A 25344-nucleotide genomic window follows, 5' to 3' on the forward strand; every position below is an offset into this window, starting at 1 on the left:
CTTTTCACAAAACTGTCTGCAAACGTCTGCATACATTTTCTGGTGACTGGTGAAGGATTTACCGGTTAAAGCTGACCGGAAACATCCTAGGTAGCCTAGTACAATAAGGAAAAGTCAAAGGAGAAAGGTAAACATCTTCTGTACATCAATAGTATTGCTCTAATATCATTTTACTTCGAACAGCACAATGGTATTGTTTCATCGGTATAACGTTTCATCAGTAAACACAAAACAAACATCGCAATACTCAGTAATACCACAGAAACACAATTTGATATCTAATGAGTACTTTCAAAAATGTCAGTAAGAACAAAGCAGCTGATACAAGAAAATTATTTTCTCAATTTTCTCAATTTGTGTCGATTCATATTTCTCTGGTTTTAGCTTTTTAAGATTCATGGTTTCATTATGTTTGTCACCGTTGCTTTTTCATCAATGGCTACATATATTATTTTTCAAAACCACATTTAGAGATAACGAATCATCAACGGAACATTTTCCTTTACTTCAGTTCAATTACTTCCTTTAACTCTTTTCGCACCCATCATCGCTTTATCAATTTAATGTTTAGCTATTGTTTTTGGTACAGTTCTTTAAGGAAAATGTCATTTTACCAGATTTACACACCCTTATGAAAGGTGAACCGTGATTCATCTCCTAACTCTTATAAACAATACAAAATAGATAGTTGGGCAAACACGGACCCCTGGACACAACGGAGTTGGGATCAGGTGCCTAGGAGGAGTAAGCACCCCCTGTCGACAGGTCACACCCGCTGTGAGCCCTATATCCTGATCAGGTAAACGGAGGTATCCGTAGTCAAAATCAGTGTGCCAAGAACGGCCTAACAATCGGTCGGAAAAACGCCAGACAGCATTTGAACCAATGACAAGTTGTATTGACGAATTAGATCGTTATAACGATCATAGAATTTGACTTCAATCGAAACTGTTAAAACCCCTGTAACATCAACTTGTTTGTCAGTAGCTTGCCTCGATTTAAAAACTGAGTATACTCAGAACAAGCTCTTGCGTATCGAATCAGTTGAGAGATATAAACACCATAAAATATCTAAGTATGAAGCAGAAGTGGACGACTTTGTGGTATCTTTTATTTTGAGCTCACGGGGATTTATTGAATCGACATCTGAATGAAAGTCATTGTTGTTGATAGACAAAACGTCGTTGATATATCTAAATGTCGAATTGAAGGCCATAGCAAGAAATTTTCTCTTCTCACGTAGAAGTTTTTGAATAAATTCTGCTTCATATGAATACAGAAACAGGTCAGCTAACAAAGGAGCAAAATTAGTGCCCATAGGAATTCCAACAGACTGTTGGAAGATCTGATCACGAAAGACCACGAAGGTATTGTCAATGAGGTACTCTAGCATATTTGTTATTTCAGCTTCAGAGTACTTGTGCGTGGAATCAGATGGTGTTGAACAAAGTAATTTTTTGGATGACTGATCACTAGACATGAATATTTCCTTTTACCATTTTCATTGAAGAAGCAACTTTCTATGATGTCAAAAAAATCTAGCCTTAATTTATCGTGAGGAATGGTCGTGTAAAGTGTTGAAAAGTCATAGGTTTTGATGTTATTGATTTGAGAAAAGTTTTGCGATTTCAAGTTTACTAAAAGTTCTTTAGAATTGTTTAGAATCCACCTTTGATTAACACCACATCTGACATATGTAGTCGCACAGTAAGTTTAAAGTTTCTCCTTCACAGCTGTTAATATTTTCGTGAGGAGGAAAGATAGCACTTACTAGATCCAGCAATGTGTCATTGTTTGCAAGGGTTTTAATGTAGTTTGGAAATCTAGTTTAGGTACGGTAACTCATATTCATTCGACCCATTGACTGGGATATTAAATGTATCTAAAACTTGAGCATGTTTTTGAGGAATTTAACCTTTTGAAAGGGCAGTTGGAGTATAAGTACGATTACCAAAAGTGGAATTAATGCCAAGTTCGTTTAAAATACAGTTGTAACAATGAGCCTTACAAACAAAGACAATGTTGTTACAAGCTTTGTCGGCTGGAACCAAAACATATTCCTCATGTAACCCATCTAATTCTTTTATTACTTCTGGTTTACTAAACATAGAAGGATAGATGGTACGTACTTTTGTTTTAATGTCTAATGTGGGATTTTAATATTCATCTGATGCTTTTACCTCATTCTGACAATGTATCAAGTTCCTGTTTTTGTTTAGCCCATCGTCTGGCATAATCTTCGACAGAATTCATAACAGAGATGAAGTTCTGTCGCCAATTAAAAGACCGAGGTTCTCTGTATTTAGGACTTTTGAGAATAAGTGATTTGAGGTCTTCATTTTCAACTATATCAACATCACCTGTAATAACATGTCCAGCTGGAATATAGTTGAAAGAAGATGAAGAACACGTTGGTGGATTACGTATAAAATGGTATATATCTAGGCACTGCAAAGTTTGGTTATAATCTAAAAGTTTGGATGCAATAGTAGAAGTATAGCTGTAGGAAATGCAGGGTGTAGGCTTGAACTTGAAATAAGTTGGAATACACGACTGAACCCTTTTATGACGAAGAATGTTGCTTATGTTGACGGCATCTATTCCTTTGTTTGTAAATTTGAGTTTAAGGAACTGGTGGCATGATTTGGAAGAGCCTGTGATAGGCAACATCCATAATCATAGAGTTCAGTCTATATTCAGGTTTTGAAAAATCTAAGTATAGACTACACTGTAGCTGTAGCTTCTTCAAATAACGTATGTAAAACTCTCAATGGAACAAAGTAAAGTTTTGTACGAATATGATGTGGACTTAATTATCTGTTGACGTAAGGAAAAACTGAATCAAACGTGACATCATTTATACTTGGTCTTTTATATGAACGATGTCCATGACTGCGTTTCCATCTTTGAGTATTGGGAAAGAGTCCCATCACATTCACGTTATTTCCTTGTGACTAGTCAAATTTTCCACATCATGTACATTATCATCGCATCCATATGGATTTAAACAAGAGGGTGAATACAGTAATCGTTTCATACAAATATTATTGTGAAGTGTTAGTGATGTATAACAAATACAACAAAAAGAGAGAGGTCCTTAATTAGTATTTTTACATCGCTATCAGTATATGTATGTCTGAGCTCCCGTTTCTGTTGGTCGAGCAATCCACCCAAACTTTGTGGGCTTACCGTATTCATCTTATTCATTGTTTCATACCTACCCTAGTAACTGAAACACAGTGTTAAGAAATCACTGATAACTATTGGTTTAATTATCATAATTAAAATATAATGGGTACCCAACCCCGAAGCTTGGGTTTGGAATGTACCAAGCGTTTTGGTAGATGCAAAACTCTATTGTTCGAGGTGAAAGGTGAAGATAACGAACAGTGAGGTGCGAAACATGTACTGAAATACGTTTTCTCTCGAAATTGCTTTATTTTGTATCAAATTTCTTGGTACTTGTGAAAAGTATACCAATATATACATGTACCTGGTCTGTGAGTGGATCGTAGCGCATTTAAATTTAGCACGTATCTTGAGTAGGGATAATTATAACTTGAGTTATGTGTCGGTGTAATTCATCTCAAATATTTTTTAAAAAGATATCTGAAATTTTCCGGTAAATAAGTCACTCGTAAACAACAGAAACAAACAAAATTGTTATTCGTGTACATAGAATTCCTAGATCAGATATAATTGTGTATATCATGAAAAGGTTAAGATAACGAATAGTATCAATCTCATATACCTATACATAATATGAGATAGAGTTGGAAAAACACGGACCCCTGGATACATCAGAGGTGGAATCAGGTGTCTAGAAGTAGTGAGCACCCCCTGTCGTCCGGTTTAACCAACTTTGATACCTATATCTTGATCAGGTAAACGACATAATCCGTGGTTAAAATTAGTGTGTAAAATTATGTCTAATTACAATTTGTATGAAACACACCAGACAGCTTTTGACCCAATGGCAGGTTGTATTGGCAAACTAGATCGTTATAACGACCATGATAGAATTTTTGAAATACTTACTTTAAAGGAGACTGTTGAAACCCATGTGACATGAACTTCGTTGTCAGTAGTCTGCCTCGATTGAAAAACCGGCCGTACACAAAACAAGTTCTTGCATATCGAATCAGTTGACAGACATAAATACCATATACAACTGATAATGGAATATTGTTGTATAAATATGGGAAGTTGAAACCATCCCATTTGTCTTAAAGTTGCGTTGTTAGTTTGCCTTTAGTATCTATGTTCAATAAAATATCTAAGTACAAATCAGATGTGCAAGACTCTGTGGTGTCTAATTTCGAGTTAACTGGGGTAATCGAATCAACATAAGATGAAAAACGATTATTGCTAATAGATAATACGCCGTCGATATATCTAAATATCGAGTCATACAGTACAGGGCAAAAGATCCCAAAGATAAACCCTTTTTAAAGCTGAAAAGGGTCAAGTCCTCTAACAACAGTTACACATCTACAAATCAGAAGAAGTGTGTAATAGTCACAGCCTGTCTTTATCCCTGACGTTAATCAATGTCTAAGTCGATCTCCTCTGCTTCAGATTTGGGGATTAAATGGTGCAAGTATAAATCTATTAATATGTCTAACATGCCTTTCGAGTTTGATTTTAAGATATATTCTTTTTTAATTTAAGAGTTCATCGGTCACATTTTAACATTTTCATCTTCACTTAAATACTACCGCAATTGGCATTTCGCAAAATGAGCTCTTTGAAAAAAAACAGCATGATATAAAAAAAAACTTTATCGCGAAATAACCTTGTCATGAAAGAACCATAACAGATGAAGAAAAAACCTACCACCATAATATGGATAAAAATAAGTCAGCCTAAATATAAACCATGTTGATAACATTATATTTACATATTTGCGACAAGTTAACACAGTGTCTTTATGATGTGGACAAACTTTGCCCAAACTTCGAACCATACAGTTTAAACAAGTTTCAAATCTTAAATCTTGCATTTTTGAAAATAGTGATAAATTCTAGAAATCAATAAATCTAACATTGAAATATATATATATATATATATATATATATATATATATATATAATATATTATATATATAATATATATATATATATATATATATATATATATATATGTGTGTGTGTGTGTGTGTGTGTAAAACATAAATCAATGCATATAATAATGAGAGAAGCTCATTGTAGTTCTCTTAATGAGAGAAGTCGCTATTAGTCAGAAAATGATACTACTTCAAAGTCTACACGCTTTAGAGAATCGAAAAATATCAATGAAGAATTTACACCGTGCAGCTTTCGAACAATTGAGAATGTGACAGATTTGATAAAGACGAAGAAAACAACACAACATTCTGAAACTTTAATTACTAGCGTGAAGGAACTTTGGCTTAAATTGGACTCGGTGAAACAGAGTATTCTTTAAAATACGAGATTCAGAATTTGTAAAATTTATCCTCCACAGTTTTCAGTAATATGATCTCAGCACTGATAAAAAATGCAGTCTCTAAGTAAACAAATATTATTGAATACAACTTACTCGTTCTCACTGGTTGAGCTGAAATAAACAAAATTGATTTACAGACGTGGCAGATGGAGACATATTGTTATAGATTCAACGTTTCAATGAATGATATCAATGATTATTAAGCCAACGATTAAATGATAGACACTCAGTATTTTCAACACACACACAATTGAAAAACGACTATTTATCATTATTCTGTAATAATACACCGGTTTCGAGTTAAGTCCGAGTTATTTCCCTTTAAAGAACTCTTGTACATAGTACGGCGCGAAACGAATTGTTTACATGCTGAAGTGGGACAAATATTCATCACTGCATAAGTGAATCTGCTCAATAAGTTTCTCATACGCAGTTTCATCACTCGATTTCGACTGATACTCAAACTAAGTAAATGAAGTAAATTATTTGTATCTAGGAAGTAATTAAAAATTACATCATGTTATTTCGTTGCTCGTATGATTGCTCGTACGCACATGTATCATATCCAGGACATTAGTTACAAATATGACATTGTTTTTATGTTTCCACTTTAGTAAAATACTTCTCTCAATATATAGTATTTTGTCTTTCCTACATTTACATATGTAAAGAGAAGTCGCTTTTAATAATACATTTCATCATCTTCCTCACTGACTGTAGGTCCACTCTGTCCCAATCTGATATTGTGTAGCGACATAACAATAACGGAGCGGATCAAAAATCTTATTTTAATCAGATTGACTCTGTCGCATTCAAAGTTCCACTAAATGCACCTTCTACACAGAAGAGCTCTTATCTCGAAACAGTAATCAATCTCATAACACCTATATGTATAATACAAAATACAGAAACTGTAGAGAGTTGGGCAAACTCGGACCTCTGGACACACCAGAGGTGGGATCAGGTGCCTAGGAGGAGTAAGCACTCCCTGACGACCGGTCACACCCGCCGTGAGTCCTATATCTTGATCAGGTCAACGGAGTTATCCGTAGTTAAAATCAGTGTGCCAAGAAAGGCCCTACAATTGGTATGAAACACGTCAGATAGCATTTGACCCAATGATAGGTTGTATTGGCGAACTAGATCGTTACATGTACAACGACTATAGAATTTGCGAAATGCTTGTTTAAAACGGGACTGCGCCATGCAATGCAATCTGTGCATTTTAATTAATTAAAACATATTGAACTACAATGGGGATAGCACGTATAGATCTTGTGTCCGCCTACCCCCGTGTGAATTAAAAATAGACCTACTCGAGCCCATGTGAAATAAAAAAAACCGTGATAATTACTCCAAAAGAATGTACGAAAGGGTGATCACGTCATAGGGCTTGTTTGATAGTCATAAATAACATAGGACGTGTCCTTTGTCTGAATGATTCTACCTTCTGGCATGTTTTATGAAATAGCAACCGTTAGTAACAGTTTGTAAACTGTGCAATTATACGCCTCTAATGATGAAAATGAATTTTATTTCTGAATTTGAACACATTGTACTGTGAACATACGTTTGAATGGTTTATATAATTCTTCCATTCGAGACCCTTCTCTCTCTCTCTCTCTCTCTCTCTCTCTCTCGGGAGATCAATTTCTAGTCAAAATATATGTAACTGTCAACTATATTGTATTTCATTTTGAAGATTCTTGTTGAAGAATGCGCATGAAACTCATCTGAACAAAGTTTACATTTTACTGATTAAACAACTAAATTAAATGTGAAGATAACGAATTGTGATAAATCTCATAACTCCTATAAGTTATACAAAATAGAGAGATGGGCAAACACGGACCCCTGGATATACCAGAGGTGGGTATCAATTAACTCAAAATGCATCAACCCTAGTTAGATTCAGCGGAATATAGTATATGAAATATAAGATTCTTTTACGTTTCCCGGGTAAGTTTTATGAATTGATTATAAAAATATTCTTTCCAGAAGTAAATTTCAATATATTGACATGTTATTATCTGATCATTAATACCCGCCGCTGCAGTACCGGAATAATCATACCTTAATTTGAAACTAAATTCATCTAAGAGAAAGAGGTATAGCGCATTTGCTGACGAAAAGGCCGACTCAGAAATCTAAATAGAAAACACCGGTTTCCAATAATAGACTGGCGTGTTATATTTAGATATAAGGCCAATGTTTTTGATGTTTCATTAACCAAGATAAATAACTGCCGCAGTTTATCATTACTGACATTTATATGAGTTGTTCTTTAATCAATAAACCATTTTCCTATTTGGAATGATGGACAGTACAATATTTTCATAGGTGCATTCATATTAATTACACAACAACCCTTTTACATGTGGCATTACTTAACTGACTGTCTTTTCCTGACATGACTGCAGCACCTTTAATAGATGTCATCAGTTCATTTGCCGTTGGTTGATAATTCGAGTGTTTAGCTTTGCCTAAATATCATATGACAGTTGCTACATGAGTTTTTATATTTACTCTTGAGAAGTCCAACTGTATCAGGGGTCGAAATTAACTTTTTCTACAACAGGCTAATTTTAGCCTGTGGGTAAAAAATCCACAGGCTAAAATGAAAACCTACAAGCTAAAATAAAAATAATGAAGCAGTGCTCTTTTATATATATATATTTTTTAATCAATGATTTCCCCCATCATTACTGAGCCTAGTGGGTCAACAGGCAGCATTTGGACAACACACTAAGTTACGTAAGTCATATGCTGCAATGTCTAGGTCTCTTGATTATCGCACCTCTAACAGTCTAATCCACTTGTTTACCGCAGGTCTAGATCCAGTCTTCCAATTTCATGCCACATCAGGGTTGTCACTAGTGATTTTTTAAAGCGAATACAGGACTCATGGTTTTATAAGCAGCACGATCACGAGTCCTATGACTTTTTTGATAAGCATCTACGCGGTGAGAAGTGCACCCGTGTCGTCACTACAACCCGACCTCAATATGACAATAAATTTAGATAGGACATTCTCATGATTCTGATAAAAATAACTACCGGAAGACTTGGTAAAACATAGACTCCGATATTTTTTGTAGATAAATGAATAACAAAAACATCATACTTGGAATTATTCAATTTAATCACCCCTATAGGTGAACAGGACTCGTGGCACATGTCGATGTGCGATGTCCGACCTCTAAAGCATTTGTTTGACTCCGAGTTTCTTAAAAAATCATAAAAGAAAAATCCGGATAGAAACGGTTATTGAAATCGGTCGTTCACGGAAGCGTTTGTATGATTCAGAGTGCAAGTTTAAGAAAAGCGAATAGCGCATCACCGTTTAAAACGGATACGATACGATCATAGTTTGTAAATCACCACTCGCTAAGATTTTCGAGTGTCCATTATTTTTACTCGCTATTTTTCAGATGTACTCGCATTTTGTGAGTATTTCTCGCTAATTTCGAGCCCTGCCTGTATAACAGTTCTTTTCCTCCCTTGACCCATTTTTACTTAAATTACATGCTGTGCATTTGTGTCCTTTTTCTTGTAGTATTTGTTTAGCTTTTCGTCAGCCATATTACGTTTGAAAATCCTGTGCACACAGGAACATGTTAGTGTAAACAAACGGAACTACAGTGATCTCGAAATTAATTCCTTTACTTTATATTTGCAAATATTGGAAGTTATGATGAAAATGATTAATATTTGTTATAATATATGTATCACATTTATAACACACACACACACCCTCAAGAAAACGACCCAAAAAATGAAAAGCAAAAAAAAAAAAAAAAAAAAAAAAAAAAAAAAAAAAAAATTGAATGTATGGTTTAAGTGTTAGATTACCGAGCACCTAAACCACTAGGCCACCGAGGCAAGAAAGTTTAAAGGTTTAACGTTTGACAGGCTGCTATATCTCAAGGTAAATTTTGAGAACCTAATTTATTCGATAGGTTTAATCACAAAATTACCGATATCCAAAATGTAACACTTTAACTAAATTTTCTTTTAGAGTCAAAATTATTTGATAAATTTAAATAGTAATCCTTTTCCTCACCTGCACTGAGAAACAACAGACCGGCATACAGCAAGGACTGCATTTTGGAAAGTGAGAGAGCCCAATGGAGTCGATACATCACAGCTTCTAAAGTTTCAGGAAGTACAGGGATTGGACAAGAGAGAGTGAAACATGGATCAAGTTGCTTATTAATGGACGTGTTAAAAGTCACAGTTGGCTCACGAACATGTATATATACAGTCATACTATATTCTAAAAAAAAATCAAAAAAATGAAACAAAGCAACACAAAAATGAAGTGGTTTCCGTATAAACAAATTTAATGAGAGTTTCATGTTACAACTGTACATGGACCAATAAATGCAATGCATTTAGTACATGCACAAAGTTAGGATAAAGGTGGGGGGGGGGGGTGTTACATAATAAACCGGTAATGCTTACATCAACTTAAAACCAAACTTTTCCATGACGTGCTCAATATACATGTACTGCTGTAAATGCTGTTAAGCACGTGGGAATGTAATTAGGCCTACCTATTTGATATGGATATTGTGATCAGAGATCGATACCGCCGTAACAGTGGGGTGACACTGAAGAATATCACCACGTGTGTGCAGTACAAAATCAGAAACCAAATACACTGTCAACTAGAATCAATCAATAAAGTGTGCGAGATACTTTTTTTTGCAAAATGTAGATGTGATAGTTTACCAACACGAGGGGACCAGGAAGGGGGGGGGGGGGGGGGGAGTCGAAGATGAAAAGGAGATATGTGATCTGAGAACCTTTAAACGTCGTGTTCTCTCAATACAATATATGGGGAAATTGATTACTTTTTTTTTATCCAGTGCCCCACAATTATTAAAGTTAGAGAAAGTTTACCTACCAGCAGATATAATCCTTCAAGATTTTCGTCAGATTTAGAATGGTTGAACTTTGTCTTGACCAACTGTTTACGGAAAATGCCAAATATTTGAATAAAGCAAACATCTCCTGACAAAATCCTGATTCCGGGATGGGAACACATTGTAGTCATCTACTGTCTCCATATAAAAAATAAAAATCGCTAAGCCTCCCTTTCTTTAAGTGCCTCAATCGTTTCTTTTTTCTCAAACTTCATTTTCTTAATTCATAGGGGTGGAGGGTTTTGCTATTATATCAGAACTTGCAAGTTTATATTCCTCTTTTATTCACTACCCCTGTTAAAATAAAGGTGGGACTCACCCAATATACATTTGAATTGCATTGTAAAATAACAACAACAAATTGGGGGCATTCTCACCCCCGATTCTACATGAGATACAATTATATAACATTGATGGGCCAAATATATTTTACGCCCTTGAAATGATTGTACATGTGGTAAACATTGTTACAACACTTACATTTCTCTATCAGACAATTTCTTACTTATTCATAAGAAATTGACACGTTAATTCATAGTACTGGACCTCTCTCACTGGATCACAGTTCTTGAAAGATAGAATCACCATTCTCACGAGAGAGAGAGAGAGAGAGAGAGAGAGAGAGAGAGAGAGATTTAAATGAGGTATTACTAAAGTTCAATACAAAATCTTTAAAATATTCTTAAGTGTTTGTGTTCATCATGTTACATGTATGTAATGGTTGTCACAGGTGTATCAGGAAACAAATACCAATTTTCAACGAGAAACCAATAAAAAAGTGAACATAATAAACAATGATCAATCTCATAACTCCTGTAACTGGCTGTAAGGTATACAAAATTAAGAATAGCACAAACACGGACCCCTGGATATACCAGAGATGGGATCAGGTACCTCGGAGGAGTAACCATCCCCTGTCGACCGGTCACAGCCGTTGTTAGCCCTACATGCATGTCTTGATCAGTTGAAACGGAGTAATCTGTGGTCAAACTCAGTGTGTCAAGAACGGTTTAATGATCCTAAGATGCGCTCACAATCGCTACAATAGACTATACGGTGCGGATCTAAGAAGTCTGACTTTAATTAGATTGGGTATGAAACACATCAGACAGCATCCGACAATATGACAGTTTGTAACGGCAAACAGATCGTAAAAACGACCACAGAATTTGCGGAATGCTGACCTTACACAATACTATTGAAACCCCTAGCTGTAACATCCAATTTGTTTGTCAATATCCTGCCTCGATTTAAAGACTGATCATACGCAGAACAAATTCTTATATATCGAATCAGTTGAGAGACATAAACTTCTACTATTGCATCCAAACATTTTAATTATAAACAAACTTTGCAGTGCCTAGATATAGACCATCTTATACGTAATCCACCAACGTGTTCTTGTAAAAATTCTTCATCTTCTTTCAACTATAGTCCAGCTGGACATGTCATTACTGGTGATGTTGATGTAGTTGAAAATGAGGACCTCAAATCACTTATTCTAAAAGGTCCTAAATACAGAGAACCTCGGTCTTTTAATTGGCGACAGAACTTCATCTCTATCATGAATTATGTCGAAGATTATGCCAGACGATGGGTAAAATATGAAAAAGAACTCGATACATTGTCAGAATGGGTTAAAAGCATAAGAGGAATATTAAAATCCCGATCCTTTTGTGTTTAGTAAACCAGAAGAATTAGATAGGTTACACGAGGAAGATGTTTTGAATCCAGCTGACAAAGCTTGTAAGAACATTGTCTTTGTTTGTAAGGCTCATTATTACGACTGTATTTTAAACGAACTTGGCATTAATTCCACTTTTGGTAATCGTACATATACTCCAACTGCCCCTTCAAAACAGGAAATTCTTCAAAACCATGCTTCAGTTTTAGACACACTTAATATCCCAGTCAATGGGTCGAATGAATATGAGTTTACCGTACCTAAACTGGATTCCTAAACTACATAAAAACCCTTACAAAGATACATTGCTGATCCAGTAAGTGCTCTACCAAGCCCCTATCTTTGCTCCTCACGAAAATATTAACTGCTGTGAAGGAGAAACTTCAAACTTACTGTGTGACTACATATGCCAAAAGTGGTGTTAATCAAATGTGGATTCTAAAGAACTTTTAGTAAACTTGAAATCACAAAACTTTTCTCAAATCGATAACATCAAAACCTATGACTTTTCAACACTATACACGACCATTCCTCACGATAAATTAAAGACTAGACATTTTGACATCAATTTGAAGGTCACAGCAAAAGAGTTTTTCTTCTCATGTAGAAGGTTTTGAATAAATTCTGCTTCATATGAATATAGAAACAGGTCAGCTAACAAAGGAGCACAATTCGTGCCCATGGGAATTCCAACAGACTGTTGGAAGACCTGATCACCAAAGACTACGAAGATATTGTCAATGAGGAACTCCAACATCTTTTTGATCTCAACTTCAGAGTACTTGTGCATAGAATCAGATTGGTTTATAACAAAGTAACATTTGAATGACTGATCAATAGATATGAATATTTCCTTTTTTCAGTTTTGTTGAAACAGCAACTGTCTATGATGTCAAAAATAGTTAGGAATGGCTGTGTAAAGTCATGAGTTTTGATGTTGTTGATTTCAGAAGTTTTGTCGCTTCAAATTTACTAGAAGTTCTTTAGAATTGTTTGGAATCCACATTTGATTTACACCCCTATTTGCATACAATGTGGCACACTGTATGGACTTATCAGACAAAACAGTGTGATACTTATGGGGGAAGGGGGTCAAACATGGGGACACAGGTATGTCTTTTTAAAATTTTTATTATAGCCTTAAACAAGAATATCAGTAATTAATGGATGCTCTCCAAACTGCATCTAACCATTGAACTACTTCATATGACGAATGATCAACAACTGTTAAAATGAATGTTTCTTATATACAAAGTATATGTTAAGTGACCTTGACCTATACAAAATGACCATTGTCTGAAAGTCATTTGCTTATTACTTTTTTGTGTGATATATGATCAATACTTGTTCAAAAACTGTTGGAATAAAACAATTTTACTCATGCTTTGAGTGACCTTAACCTTTCCAAAATGGCATTGTGAGACCTTGCTCCAAAGATCAATTTACTTTTAAAATATTGTTGAAATTTTTTCCATATAAAATGTAAATTTTCTGAGTGACCTTGACCTTTCCAAAATGACCTGTCTGAAAACTATTTATCTGTTACTTATTTGTGTGATATATGATCAATACTTGTTAAAAAACTATTGAAATTTTAAAGGAATTTTTTTAAAATATATGTTCTACGTGACCTTGACCTTTCAAAATGACCTTTGTCTGAATGTCATTTGCCTACAGGTGACTCTAAATGGCTCGAACTTCGATCTCTTAAAGTTCTCAATCTCTCGAAGTGAAATCACAGTCCTGATTTTCTCTTTATATAATTCAATATAACTACTCCTATATACTTTTGATCTCTTGAATGTTCGATCTTTCAAAGTGTTTGGGTCACGTAAAACATATTTCATTGTTTTTCACTCTCCATCTCTCCTAAAGTGTACACAACTTCACTCTAGTGTATAATTTTCTTTGTGCTTGGACCTTGCTTGGATAACGGTGAATGCCTGGGGCTAGCTCGATTGTGTTAATTGGGTGTTTAATTAAGTGACAATACGATACCTATTCTACATTCATGTCTTAGAATATGATGAATTTAATCATTTCTTGTTGTCTTTTGGTCAGAATAAACTCTTATCAACCTCATATATATCCAACTTGAATATGAAAACATGTCAACGGAATTTTATATTCATCAACATATAGCAACAAAGAAAGTTCACTAAATTTTAACAATTCAATGATTTGGATGTAACGCAGTATAATATATGTGGATAGACAGTTCCACTGTTCTTTTCCAGACTCAGACTTTTACTTCATATTAAAAGATAGTTTCACAAGGTTCACTTTAGTAAGCTGAGCTGAATTAATGAATGTTTTAAGACTTCATTATCAGTTTTTGGGTATTATATACAAAATATATGCTGTTGTCCACTCAAACTTGGAGTTTTAAGGTACAATAAAAATGTGATTTTTTAATGCATAAAATACAATAAAATGCAATTTTTTAAACACATTTTAAAACAGTCTTTTTCCTAAAAGTGCATCAGAACAATTTCATGAAATATACACGCACGGTGTAACATAATTCGTTAAAAAAGTCTTTATGAATTTGCATCAAAAGAACGATTTTATCAAATATACAAGTACAGTGTATCATGTGTTGTAAGTAAAGGTTCCTGATTTCGATTTCGCGGTCCGGGAATATTTCATGTTTCTAACACGATGATGTCCCGCGCCATTGCACTCCAATCTTTCTTCACCATTGCAACGTTACCACGGTCATACACTGCACATTCACGTCGGTTGATAAAGTTTGCTGATGTCTTCGTACTCAACATTGTCTATAACTCGACCATTTAAGGGACCCTGAAAAAAGAAAACACATTCAATATACTTTGATTGAAATGGTTGTCTTTAAAAGTGAGCTGATATTTACATATATTGTATTATACTGGATAACATCTCAATAAAATGAAAAGTTATCAACAGGACGTGGATAGATGGCTGTATTTTCATGGGATGAATTTTAAAGTAAACATCAACATTTCCAAAGTTTTTGCCTTTGTTATCTTTAAGTTTACAAAATTATAATGATAGCCATTTCCTCATAACTGTTTTGTAATTATGTATATAGACTGATGTTATACAATGTAGGGATAGACAGAGAAACAGATTAAACAGGTGATGTAGTAGTCAGTCCGTACTGTAATTATGTATATAGTGATGTTATACAATGTAGAGATAGACAGAGAAACAGATTAAACAGGTGATGTAGTAGTCAGTCCGTACTGTAATTATGTATATAGTGATGTTACACAATGTAGAGATATACAGAGAAACAGATTAAACAGGTGATGTAGTAGTCAGTCTGTACTGTAATTATGTATATAGTGATGTTATACAATGTAGAGATATACAGAGAAACAGATTAAACAGGTGATGTAGTAGTCAGTCCGTACTGTAATTATGTATATAGTGATGTTACACAATGTAGGGATAGACAGAGATACAGATTAAACAGGTGATGACGTAGTCAGTCTGTACTGTCATTATGTCTATAGTGATGTTACACAATGTAGAGATAGACAGAGATACAGATTAAACAGGTGATGTAGTAGTCAGTCCGTACTGTAATTATGTATATAGTGATGTTACACAATGTAGAGATAGACAGGGAAACAGATTAAACAGGTGATGTAGTAGTCAGTCCGTACTGTAATTATGTATATAGTGATGTTATACAATGTAGAGATATACAGAGAAACAGATTAAACAGGTGATGTAGTAGTCAGTCCGTACTGTAATTATGTATATAGTGATGTTACACAATGTAGAGATAGACAGAGATACAGATTAAACAGGTGATGACGTAGTCAGTCTGTACTGTAATTATATATATCTATATAGGGATGTTACTTACAGAATGTATGGACACAGTACAACAGAATTTTTTCTCGTCTATCGAATCCAGAACGGCATTGTGGCCACGGTAGGCACCATTTACAATCTTCACCAGCTTCCCTGTAAACACATAGACCATATGAAAAGTAGTGAAAGAAAATCTTGTCATTGATCAAAATCCAAAATCTACAAAACAGTTTTAAACCAATCACCTTCTCCTTGAGAAAAATTGCCAATCTTCAAGAAATTGGCAAAATTGAAATCATAAGGAAAAAGATGCACACATCTGTATTGCAGGCTCTCAACGTTTTGAATATATATATAATAAGATATTGTCTTCCTGTAAACAAACTATTTGTTACTAAGTAAATGATACCCGACATGTGGATAAACCGACTTTCAAATTTAAATTCAAATTTCATAATCTATTTGCCTCCAAAAATGAAAAGTTACTTTTAAAATTGTGTAAATACATACAAATGATTACCGAGAGAGTAAACCCTCTGGGTTAAATGTACATAGTCTATCATTGTACTTATTTATCATAAAGATTGTGATATACATGTACATATGTATATTTATATGAATTACTTGTGCATATGTGAATATTGTTTTTGAATGTGTGTTTGATATGTTCTTTACATCTTGTAAACAGTGAATGAGAACAATAAAAAGCTTGAAAACTTGATATAAGGTGATAACATGTGTTTGTTCTTCAGGATTCTCTGTCATTGAGGGGCCAACCATACCACTTAAAACAAACCCAAACAGAAGGTTTGCTTACAGGAGACATCATAGAACATTTAATCCTGCGAGTTATTTCCAAAAAAAGACAAACGTTGTCAATACAGGTACATGCTTAAAAGCACATGGATGATAGAATTTATTTCTGTATACCTCGCGCAGGCACAACTGTTTCTAGGTGATTTTGGTCCACTTTGATTTTGTCCCCTGAGTCTAATGTTTTGATCACAGCCCTGTACAAGTCTTGCACCTCCTGAAAATGAGCAGATTCTAAATGAGTACAATCATATCTATAGGTCTGACATTTTGCAGTAGTATAGTTCTGTATACGAGTCGATCAAATTTCTGTAAAAAAGCTATGTATTGCAATCTCATAGAGAAAATTTAGTGTTCCACAAAATTTATAATCATGCTTCATCCATAAAGTTCTATAAACATGAAATTCACATCAACTGATGAAACTCACCACACCTGATGATGAAACTCACCACACCTGATGACAAAGCTCACCACACCTGATGATAAAACTCTACACACCTGATGATGAAACTCACCACACCTGATGATAAAACTCACCACACCTGATGATAAAACTCACCACACCTGATGATAAAACTCACCACATCTGATCATGATGAAGAAATTCACTACACCTGATGATGAAACTCACCACACCTGATGATGAAAATCACCACACTTGATAAAGAAACTCATCACACCTGATGAAGGAACTCAATACACCTGGTGAAGAAACTAATCACACCTGCTGATGAAACTCATCACACCTGATGAAAAAACTTGTCACACCTGATGATGAAACTCACCCGACTTGCTGATGAAACACACTACACATGATACAATACCTTGACCACAGCCTTTTTCTTGTGGTATTTTTCTCCCAGTTTCTTCGTGATGATTTTGACAACAATGCCCTCAGTCAGCCAGTAATCTTTTCTATTTGTTTTCTCTTTCTTTTTCTCTTCAAACTGATTTGAAACAGAAATAAATGACATACACGTATAAAGTACAAGTAAAGTTTGTTAATATGTTCAAGAGTTGAAACTTAAATGTATTTTGACTGTTTTACACAATATAACTGGTTTAGAGCAATTTATGCTCTATAAATCAAAATATGTTTTGTGACATCGTATACTGCCATCATAAGGCCATCCTTAAAAAATGTTTGTTTGGAATTGCCGTTTCAGACCCAGGGGGAAGGAGGGAATTTATTTTTTTTCACTGAGGTTGAATTTAGAATTAATATAATGAAAATCACCACATAAAACAGTGAACAGATTTATTTTTCAGATATTTTTCTTTCAATAATCAAGCCAAAAAATGTGGAACAAAGACTGTTTATAAATGGAACAAAAAATAAATTATAAATCATTTTGTTGATAAAATTTTTCCAGCAGGAATGATTTTAATGAAGCAGACAGCAATTTTAAATAAACTATAATTTCATTATGGCCTAAGGTGTGTTGCAATTACAAAACAAGATCTAATTTGATGAATGCCATTTAAAGACCCATTTCATGACCGTACGGTTACTGAAAAAGTAGGTGGAGCTTAATCCAAACAGATATTATTTACCTGGAGTGATCAAGGCCTACCTAGGTGTTAATTTCTACACACAAAGAACTATACAGAAAATATAATGTGTTAGAAATCTACCTGTCCATGGTTGAGGAATAAGATTAAATCTATCTTGAATCATTCTAAAAATATTATATATCTTATTTAATTTCACATACGATTAGTTTGAGAATGTTAGCCATCAGAAGATTATGAATTTGTACATTATAGAATTACATCTTCGTAATTTCCCGATGTTTCCAGTTCTAGCTGGATTTGGCAACCATTCCATGACCTGACGAATTACTTGGGCATTATTTCTCGCTTTATTCTGTAGGTCTGCCATACAAATCACTTTTGTCTGATATTCATTTGTATGGCTGTAGATTTTCTGTCAAAAGTATCTTTCATCAACCCAGGCTCCTTGATGGCAAAACATTGTCCTAAAGCTTTTGTAAATATTTTTCTACAATGGCTGTTCTTGCGGGATGAAGTTTTGGTCAATCCGGCCACCAAAACTTTGTTGCTTTCTGTGAGAACACATGACTGACAGAGGCAATCTGGGGATTCTATCAATGATGTTTGAGGAGGTATTAGGACATTAGGCATGAAAGTTGGTGTTGTTACTTCGGGAACTTCTTTTAATAAATAATGCTTAAATTGCCGCTAATTTATCTTTCGAAAGTTGTACCATGATTTTTTACAACATTTTCTTCAGTATACAATATGGCTGTGACTGATTGAATCTTAATATTCAAATATTAAGTTCAGGTAATTATCGATGTCATCATTTAAAAAAAAAAAAAGATGTTGCGAAATTATCTTTGTGGTAGATGAAAGGGATAGATAAGTGTGTAGTTAATTGCTATCAACACATTCGGATCTCGGATACCCAGTTGACACACTTGGTTAAATCCGTCAGTCAGGGTCTAAGCTATTGTCTCATCACATTAACAAGCAGTATGGTTTTTTTTATCTCTGTCCAGGTAAATTTTAAGGGAGGTGGCTTAAAATTGGGTCTTTGTATAACCAATCATATTGCTCATTACAACTAAAATCAAATTATGTTTCGTCAATTTTTCAAAAACACAAGGCTTCACATCTGGGAAACAGTTATGAAGACTAAGCCATGAAAAGCACATGTGTATCAAATATGTCTACAACCAGCATTGTTTTGACTGATTTCTGTAGAACAGGATTTATAGTCACCTCCATGATCTCATCTAGTGCAGATTTGCGTTTCTCTCCGGGCTTGGGAGGTTTAAAGGGGTCTTTTTTCGTCTCCTTTTGGGGTTCCTCTTTCTCCCACCTGCTTTCCCTCTTTTTGGGTTTCTCTGGCTCCACGGTTTTCTTAGAATTGAGAGGATTGTCCGAGCTAAAAGGAAAATTACACAACATAAAGACCCAACTGTATGGTGGAATTTCAAAGATATTCAGGTTGTAATCATGGTCAGAGCGCGTTAGATAAGAAGAGGCACTGATATCGTAATAACAAGACAGTGTGTATGATAAGGAAAGGCTCTAATTTCGTAATAACAAGACAGTGTGTATGATAAGGACAGGCTCTAATTTCGTAATAACATGACAGGAAAGGTGCTTTTATGATCAAATAAATATAATCTGACACATAGTCCTACAAAGTCTATTGCTGCACTATCAATATATATATAAAAAAGATGGATGGAAGGATGAATGGACGGAGAGAAAAAGTGCACAAGGTCATCTGTATTTGAAGGTTATGGGATACACTGTGGAGCCTGTTCCTTTATCTCTGATGTCCTCAGATTAACAGTATTTCATGTAACACACCTAGATCCAGTGAAACATACTTTACATGGATATTTTGCTGCTGGGAGTTTTTTTGTATTATAGTATATATGTGTTTATCTGTCTGGTTATTGAAGTGCATTGTACTGATTCTTCAGACTCCTTCAATAATGTCCTTCTGTTGCCTTGTGCGGTGGTGACAAATTGTCTTGGTTTCAGAATTATATATATGTGAGGAACACATTTCATGGTTGAAGAGCTACATGTACTGCATAGTAAAAAGCTTCTTTAGTTTTGGTACATGGGAACATCCCCTACAAATCCGAGAGAGAGAGAGAGAGAGAGAGAGAGAGAGAGAGAGAGAGAGAGAGAGAGCTAAGGAGGATTTTACTTACTTTAAAACAGGTGCTTCTTCTTTTTTCTTGGTCTTCAATCCAGAAAAACTCAAAGATACTACAAAATACGTAAACACAATAAAGAAGCATGGTCAAGATTTGAGCTGAAAATTTTCGATTTTTTTTTTTCATTTTTGAAATTTACAATGCTTAACTAGGGAATATCTAATGTTCAACTAAAATTTGAAAGTCAATTGTCGAGTTACAAGTGAGAAACAGCACTCATAACTCTTTGTTATGTAAAGAAGGCTCATGTCATATTTTGTTTACATACAGATTGCTTAATTAATAGAAAATATTGTGTTTAAAACAAAATGAGATGTGAAAAACACAGAATTAACAAAACATAACACATGGCAAGAAATGAAATATGTAGCATTTGTGATTTTCATCCATTACAGTCAAATCATTTGACATCACATTGCAATGGCCGGGCACTAACTAAATGTTCCCAACTGTGCGGCAATAGATCTTTTCACACCATGCTGATCAGCTTCTGCCCATTGCATTGTGATGTCTTAAGACTTTTTTTCTCTTTTCCCTCACATAAAGTCTTAAAAAAACCAATGAGGGATCTCAGTGCTTAGTATTTTAGTACATGTGTGTACAGTGGTTAGTACTTAGGTACAAGTATGTACAGTGGTCAGTACTTTAGTACATGTATGTACAGTGGTCAGTACTTTAGTACATGTATGTACAATGGTTAGTACTTCAGTACATGTATGTACAGTGGTCATTACTTTAGTACATGTATGTACAGTGGTCAGTAATTTAGTACATGTATGTACAGTGGTCAGTACTTTAGTACATGTATGTACAGTGGTCAGTACTTCAGCACATGTATGTACAGTGGTTAGTACTTTAGTACATGTATGTGAAAACTACATTAGAATCACAATGCAAGCTGAAGCAACAAAAATACTGTATTAGCCTTACAATCATGTACAGCTACATTTTTAAAGCTAAAAAAAAACTGTATCAACCAAGCAATGGAATGTAGGGCTGTTGTAATGACTAATTGTTCTAATAAATCAAGTCACAATTGAAACTTGTAATGTAACACACAGGGTTTTGACACAATATGAGCAAATGGGTATATATAGTATAATAGTCAATTATATTATACATACCCATTTGCTCATATTGTGTTAAACCCTGTGATGTAACATGCTCACAGCAGATAACACCTCACACATTACAAGTCACCTTTTTCATCTTCATTTTCCCTCTTTAACTCGGTGTACTCCGTTTCCTTCGCCGATGTTCCCTGTTCAGCCGCACGCTCGATCTGTTTCTGTATAAAGATGGCTGTTCTCTCTTCATCGTCCATGTCCATTTTCTCCTTCGCTTTCGTCTGTTCCTGTTTCTTTATTGTTTCTGGGTCACGGTCTATGTACTGTATAAACCAACCTTTCTCTGTATGGTCCACTACACACTTTCCTGTGATAACAATTAGGTCTCATTCAGGAATGACTGTATTCTAAAGATCACATTAATTTATATTATCATACAGGATGGATCAAACAGCGATTTGATTAGTTTTTATATTGATTAGATTCAATTCAGGACAGATATGCCAATACAACCTATCATTGGGTCAAATGCTGTCTGACGTGTTTCATACCGATTGTTAGACCGTTCTTGGCACACTGATTTTGACTACGGATAACCCTGTTTACCTGATCAAGATATAGGGCTCACGACGGGTGTGGCTGGTCGACAGGGGATCTTACTCCTCTTAGGCACCTGATCCCACCTCTGGTGTGTCCAGGGGTCCGTGTTTGCCTAACTATCTATTTTGTATTGCTTATAGGAGTTATGAGATTGATCACTGTTTTTTATCTTCACCTTTCATATGTCAAAAGAGAATTCTTAGAGTTTATTTAGAATTACGTATAATAGGAAAATGATTGCAAAAATGTTGTATCAAACACATTAATCTACAGGATTTACACATAAATCAACATTGAAAATTATTTGGTAGGACCTGTAGGTTGTGAAGTTTAATCTGATGTACACACGTGATCATTTATGTTTACCTTATGATGTTTTAATCATGCTTTATCAGTTAGAAAACATGTTCTGGAAAGATCTCTTTACAAATCCATGATGTAATTATCAAGATTGTGTAATGAACGGTAATTTGAAATGTGTATTAGAATTGGTTAAATAAATATTCGTGTAGTGGGGACGTACCTTCTCTGCCAAGCCATTTAACAAATTCTGTAAGTGACTCCCATTGGGTTGAATTCATGTGGACATGTTCTCGAAAAGAGATGTATTCCTGATACACGATGTTACAGTGGACCCTCTTAGTGCCAAACCTTCTCCTCAAAAGCTCAAGGTAATCGTCCATAAATTCTCTTCAATTCAAAGTGTTTAAAGTCAATTAAAAACCTATACAATGTCCAAATATTAAAAATTTCTTTCTTGGTAGCATGTGTTATAGTATTTAACAATTGTTAGATGTTAAGTGAAACACATACTTTTATTTGACAATTGTATTAAAAGAGGTTAAGCATGTTAAGTGAAACACATACTTTGATTGTAGGAGGTTAAGTGAAACACATACTTTGATTGTAGGAGGTTAAGTAAAACACATACTTTGATTGTAAGAGGTTAAGTGAAACACATAATTTGATTGTAGGAGGTTAAGTGAAACACATACTTTGATTGTAGGAGGTTAAGTAAAACACATACTTTGATTGTAAGAGGTTAAGTGAAACACATAATTTGATTGTAGGAGGTTAAGTGAAACACATACTTTGATTGTAAGAGGTTAAGTGAAACACATAATTTGATTGTAAAAGGTTTTAGTGAAACACATACTTTGATTGTAAAATGTTAAGTGAAACACATACTTTGATTGTAAAAGGTTTTAGTGAAACACATAATTTGATTGTAAAAGGTTTTAGTGAAACACATACTTTGATTGTAAAATGTTAAGTGAAACACATACTTTGATTGTAAGAGGTTAAGTGAAACACATAATTTGATTGTAAAAGGTTTTAGTGAAACACATACTTTGATTGTAAAATGTTAAGTGAAACACATACTTTGATTGTAAAAGGTTTTAGTGAAACACATACTTTGATTGTAAAATGTTAAGTGAAACACATACTTTGATTGTAAAAGGTTTTAGTGAAACACATATTTTGATTGTAGGAGGTTAAGTAAAACACATACTTTGATTGTAAGAGGTTAAGTAAAACACATAATTTGATTGTAGGAGGTTAAGTGAAACACATACTTTGATTGTAAGAGGTTAAGTAAAACACATAATTTGATTGTAGGAGGTTAAGTGAAACACATACTTTGAGAAGTCGTCAATGTATTTATCTGGGTTTTCGGCAAATAGTAGCAGCTGTCTCTGATGAGATTCTGACATCATGTGACATTTAAATCCATTCTAAAAGTACAAGAAGAAAATGGATTACACATTTATAACCAGTAATGGATGCCAAAATTAAATGAATTCTTTAGAATAATAAATTCAAAGCTCATAAATGGTAAAACTAAAAATAAAAAACTGTGAAGATTCAAGAATAGGCCTATATTATTCTCTTTAGAGAAGTCGAGAGGCATAGCCTTCATCGACTTCTCTTCGCAAGCATTCATATTTTGATTCTGGAAAACGTGTAAATGCCGGAGTCGGTGACGGTTTATGCTTCGACCGACGTTTCGACTCAGATGTGCCTGGATTTACGCAATAGACAACTTGTTTTCAAACATTTAACAGCAATGCGCAAAACCGTCACAAGGAAATCAAAACTTTCTTGCTTTTAATCCATTTCTGCATGCCCCTGTCCCGGGTTTAAATCACAACTCTGAATACGTCAGCCTGCTTTTCTCTTAACTGGTCCCCTATCAGCGATTTTTTTCCTTATATAACTGGTACCGATAAACGATACCATTCCCAATGATAAAAACCATTGATTTTTCCCAATTTTGAGACTAAAAATTCCCAATTTACTTGCTGAAAAATAGACCGCTGACATCATAATTTACTTAGTCTGAAACGTTGTACAAGTTAACTAAAATGTTCACTTCCAGTATTAAATCGAAAGTACAGATCATGGCAGTGTGCCTGTTTTGTAGAGCTACGACAATTCTAATATGAGGCTACGACGATTCCTTATGGATCACAACAGCAAATATTACTGTAAAAAGTTTTTAAAGGGATGACTACTTCTTGTTTTGTTCTCTTTTTTCTTTCTTTTAGTTGAAATCATTTGCCGATACATTGGTAGAAAATTCCCAATTTGTTCGATTTTGATGCTATTTTTCCCAATTGAATGGGTACCGGTACCAGTACCAGTGGGTAGAAAAAAATCGCTGCCTATTTTGACAGCTCCCAAGACCAGTTAACGTAAACCCGGGACAGGGGATGTTGAAAATGGATTAAAAGCAAGTAAGTTTTGATTTCTTTGTGACAGTTTTGTGCATTACTGTTAAATGTTTGAAAACAAGTTGTCAGTTGCGTAAATCCAGGCTCATCTGAGTCGAAACGTCGGTCGAAGCATAAACCGTCACCGACTCCGGCATTTACACGTTTTCCAGAATCAAAATATGAATGCTTGCGAAGAGAAGTCGATGAAGGCTATGTCTCTCGACTTCTCTAAAGAGAATAGGCCTATATAGCAAATGTTTACAAAGATTTTACCTCGTCTCTGCATTGTTTTTGACACATCTGACAATACCACCGCAATTTCTGCAGACCCTTTGCCTTAATTCGATTAGCAATAGCTTTGGGTGTAAGAAAACCCCCCTTTTCTTTGCCCATTTTGACTCAATTCGAAGAAACGATACAGAAATGTCTTATCAAGTTGATGGAACAACAAAGTAAATTCCGGTTAATAATTCTACAGCAAATCGTACGTGGAATTTTCCATTAACAATTTGAGACTGTCTTTTCAGTTTTGAACTTTGAATTTGAAGCAATAAG

At 34.6% G+C, this 25344-nt stretch overlaps 2 protein-coding genes across 6 annotated transcripts in view; both read right to left on the minus strand.

Annotated features, from left to right (window-relative positions):
* Positions 1 to 9607, minus strand: part of LOC125657202 (uncharacterized) — a 45901-nt gene extending 36294 nt beyond the window's left edge. For 2 of the 5 annotated variants that reach the window (XM_056144368.1, XM_056144369.1), the window contains exons 1-3: positions 9530 to 9606; positions 5560 to 5577; positions 1 to 95 (exon numbers count right to left, since the gene is read on the minus strand). The exon at positions 1 to 95 is cut by the window's left edge and continues 27 nt beyond it. In XM_056144368.1, coding sequence (XP_056000343.1) covers positions 1 to 95; positions 5560 to 5577; positions 9530 to 9572 — 156 coding nt within the window. In that variant the 5' untranslated portion in view covers positions 9573 to 9606. Of the gene's footprint in view, positions 96 to 5559; positions 5578 to 9529 lie in introns of all 5 variants that reach the window. The other 3 variants (XM_056144370.1, XM_056144367.1, XM_056144371.1) reach the window with 3 other exon arrangements.
* Positions 9608 to 14386: 4779 nt separating this feature from the next.
* LOC125657213 (DNA/RNA-binding protein KIN17-like) lies at positions 14387 to 25275 on the minus strand. Its single transcript, XM_048887887.2, has 10 exons — positions 25063 to 25275; positions 23714 to 23808; positions 22596 to 22762; positions 21606 to 21839; positions 20400 to 20457; positions 19447 to 19612; positions 17526 to 17648; positions 16816 to 16915; positions 15938 to 16038; positions 14387 to 14883 (listed from the first exon to the last, which is right to left on the minus strand). Exons 1-10 carry the CDS (start codon positions 25180 to 25182, stop codon positions 14812 to 14814), a joined length of 1236 nt encoding a protein of 411 aa, XP_048743844.2. The 5' UTR covers positions 25183 to 25275; the 3' UTR covers positions 14387 to 14811.
* Between the last annotated feature and the right edge of the window lie 69 nt (positions 25276 to 25344).

The sequence above is a fragment of the Ostrea edulis genome, chromosome 7 (assembly GCF_947568905.1).
Source record: "Ostrea edulis chromosome 7, xbOstEdul1.1, whole genome shotgun sequence".
Taxonomy (NCBI): domain Eukaryota; kingdom Metazoa; phylum Mollusca; class Bivalvia; order Ostreida; family Ostreidae; genus Ostrea; species Ostrea edulis.

Bases quoted from the DNA above. Each gene is read 5' to 3' on its own strand.
- LOC125657213 (XM_048887887.2), bottom strand. From the start codon at position 25,182: ATGGGCAAAGAAAAGGGGGGTTTTCTTACACCCAAAGCTATTGCTAAT. The intron at 20,458-21,605 runs GTGACTTGTAAT...CGTATTTTGTAG, and splicing joins GGAAAATGAAGATGAAAAAG to TATCTTTGAGTTTTTCTGGA. The intron at 16,039-16,815 runs GTATACAGAAAT...ATGTGTTTACAG, and splicing joins AACAGTTGTGCCTGCGCGAG to GGAAGCTGGTGAAGATTGTA.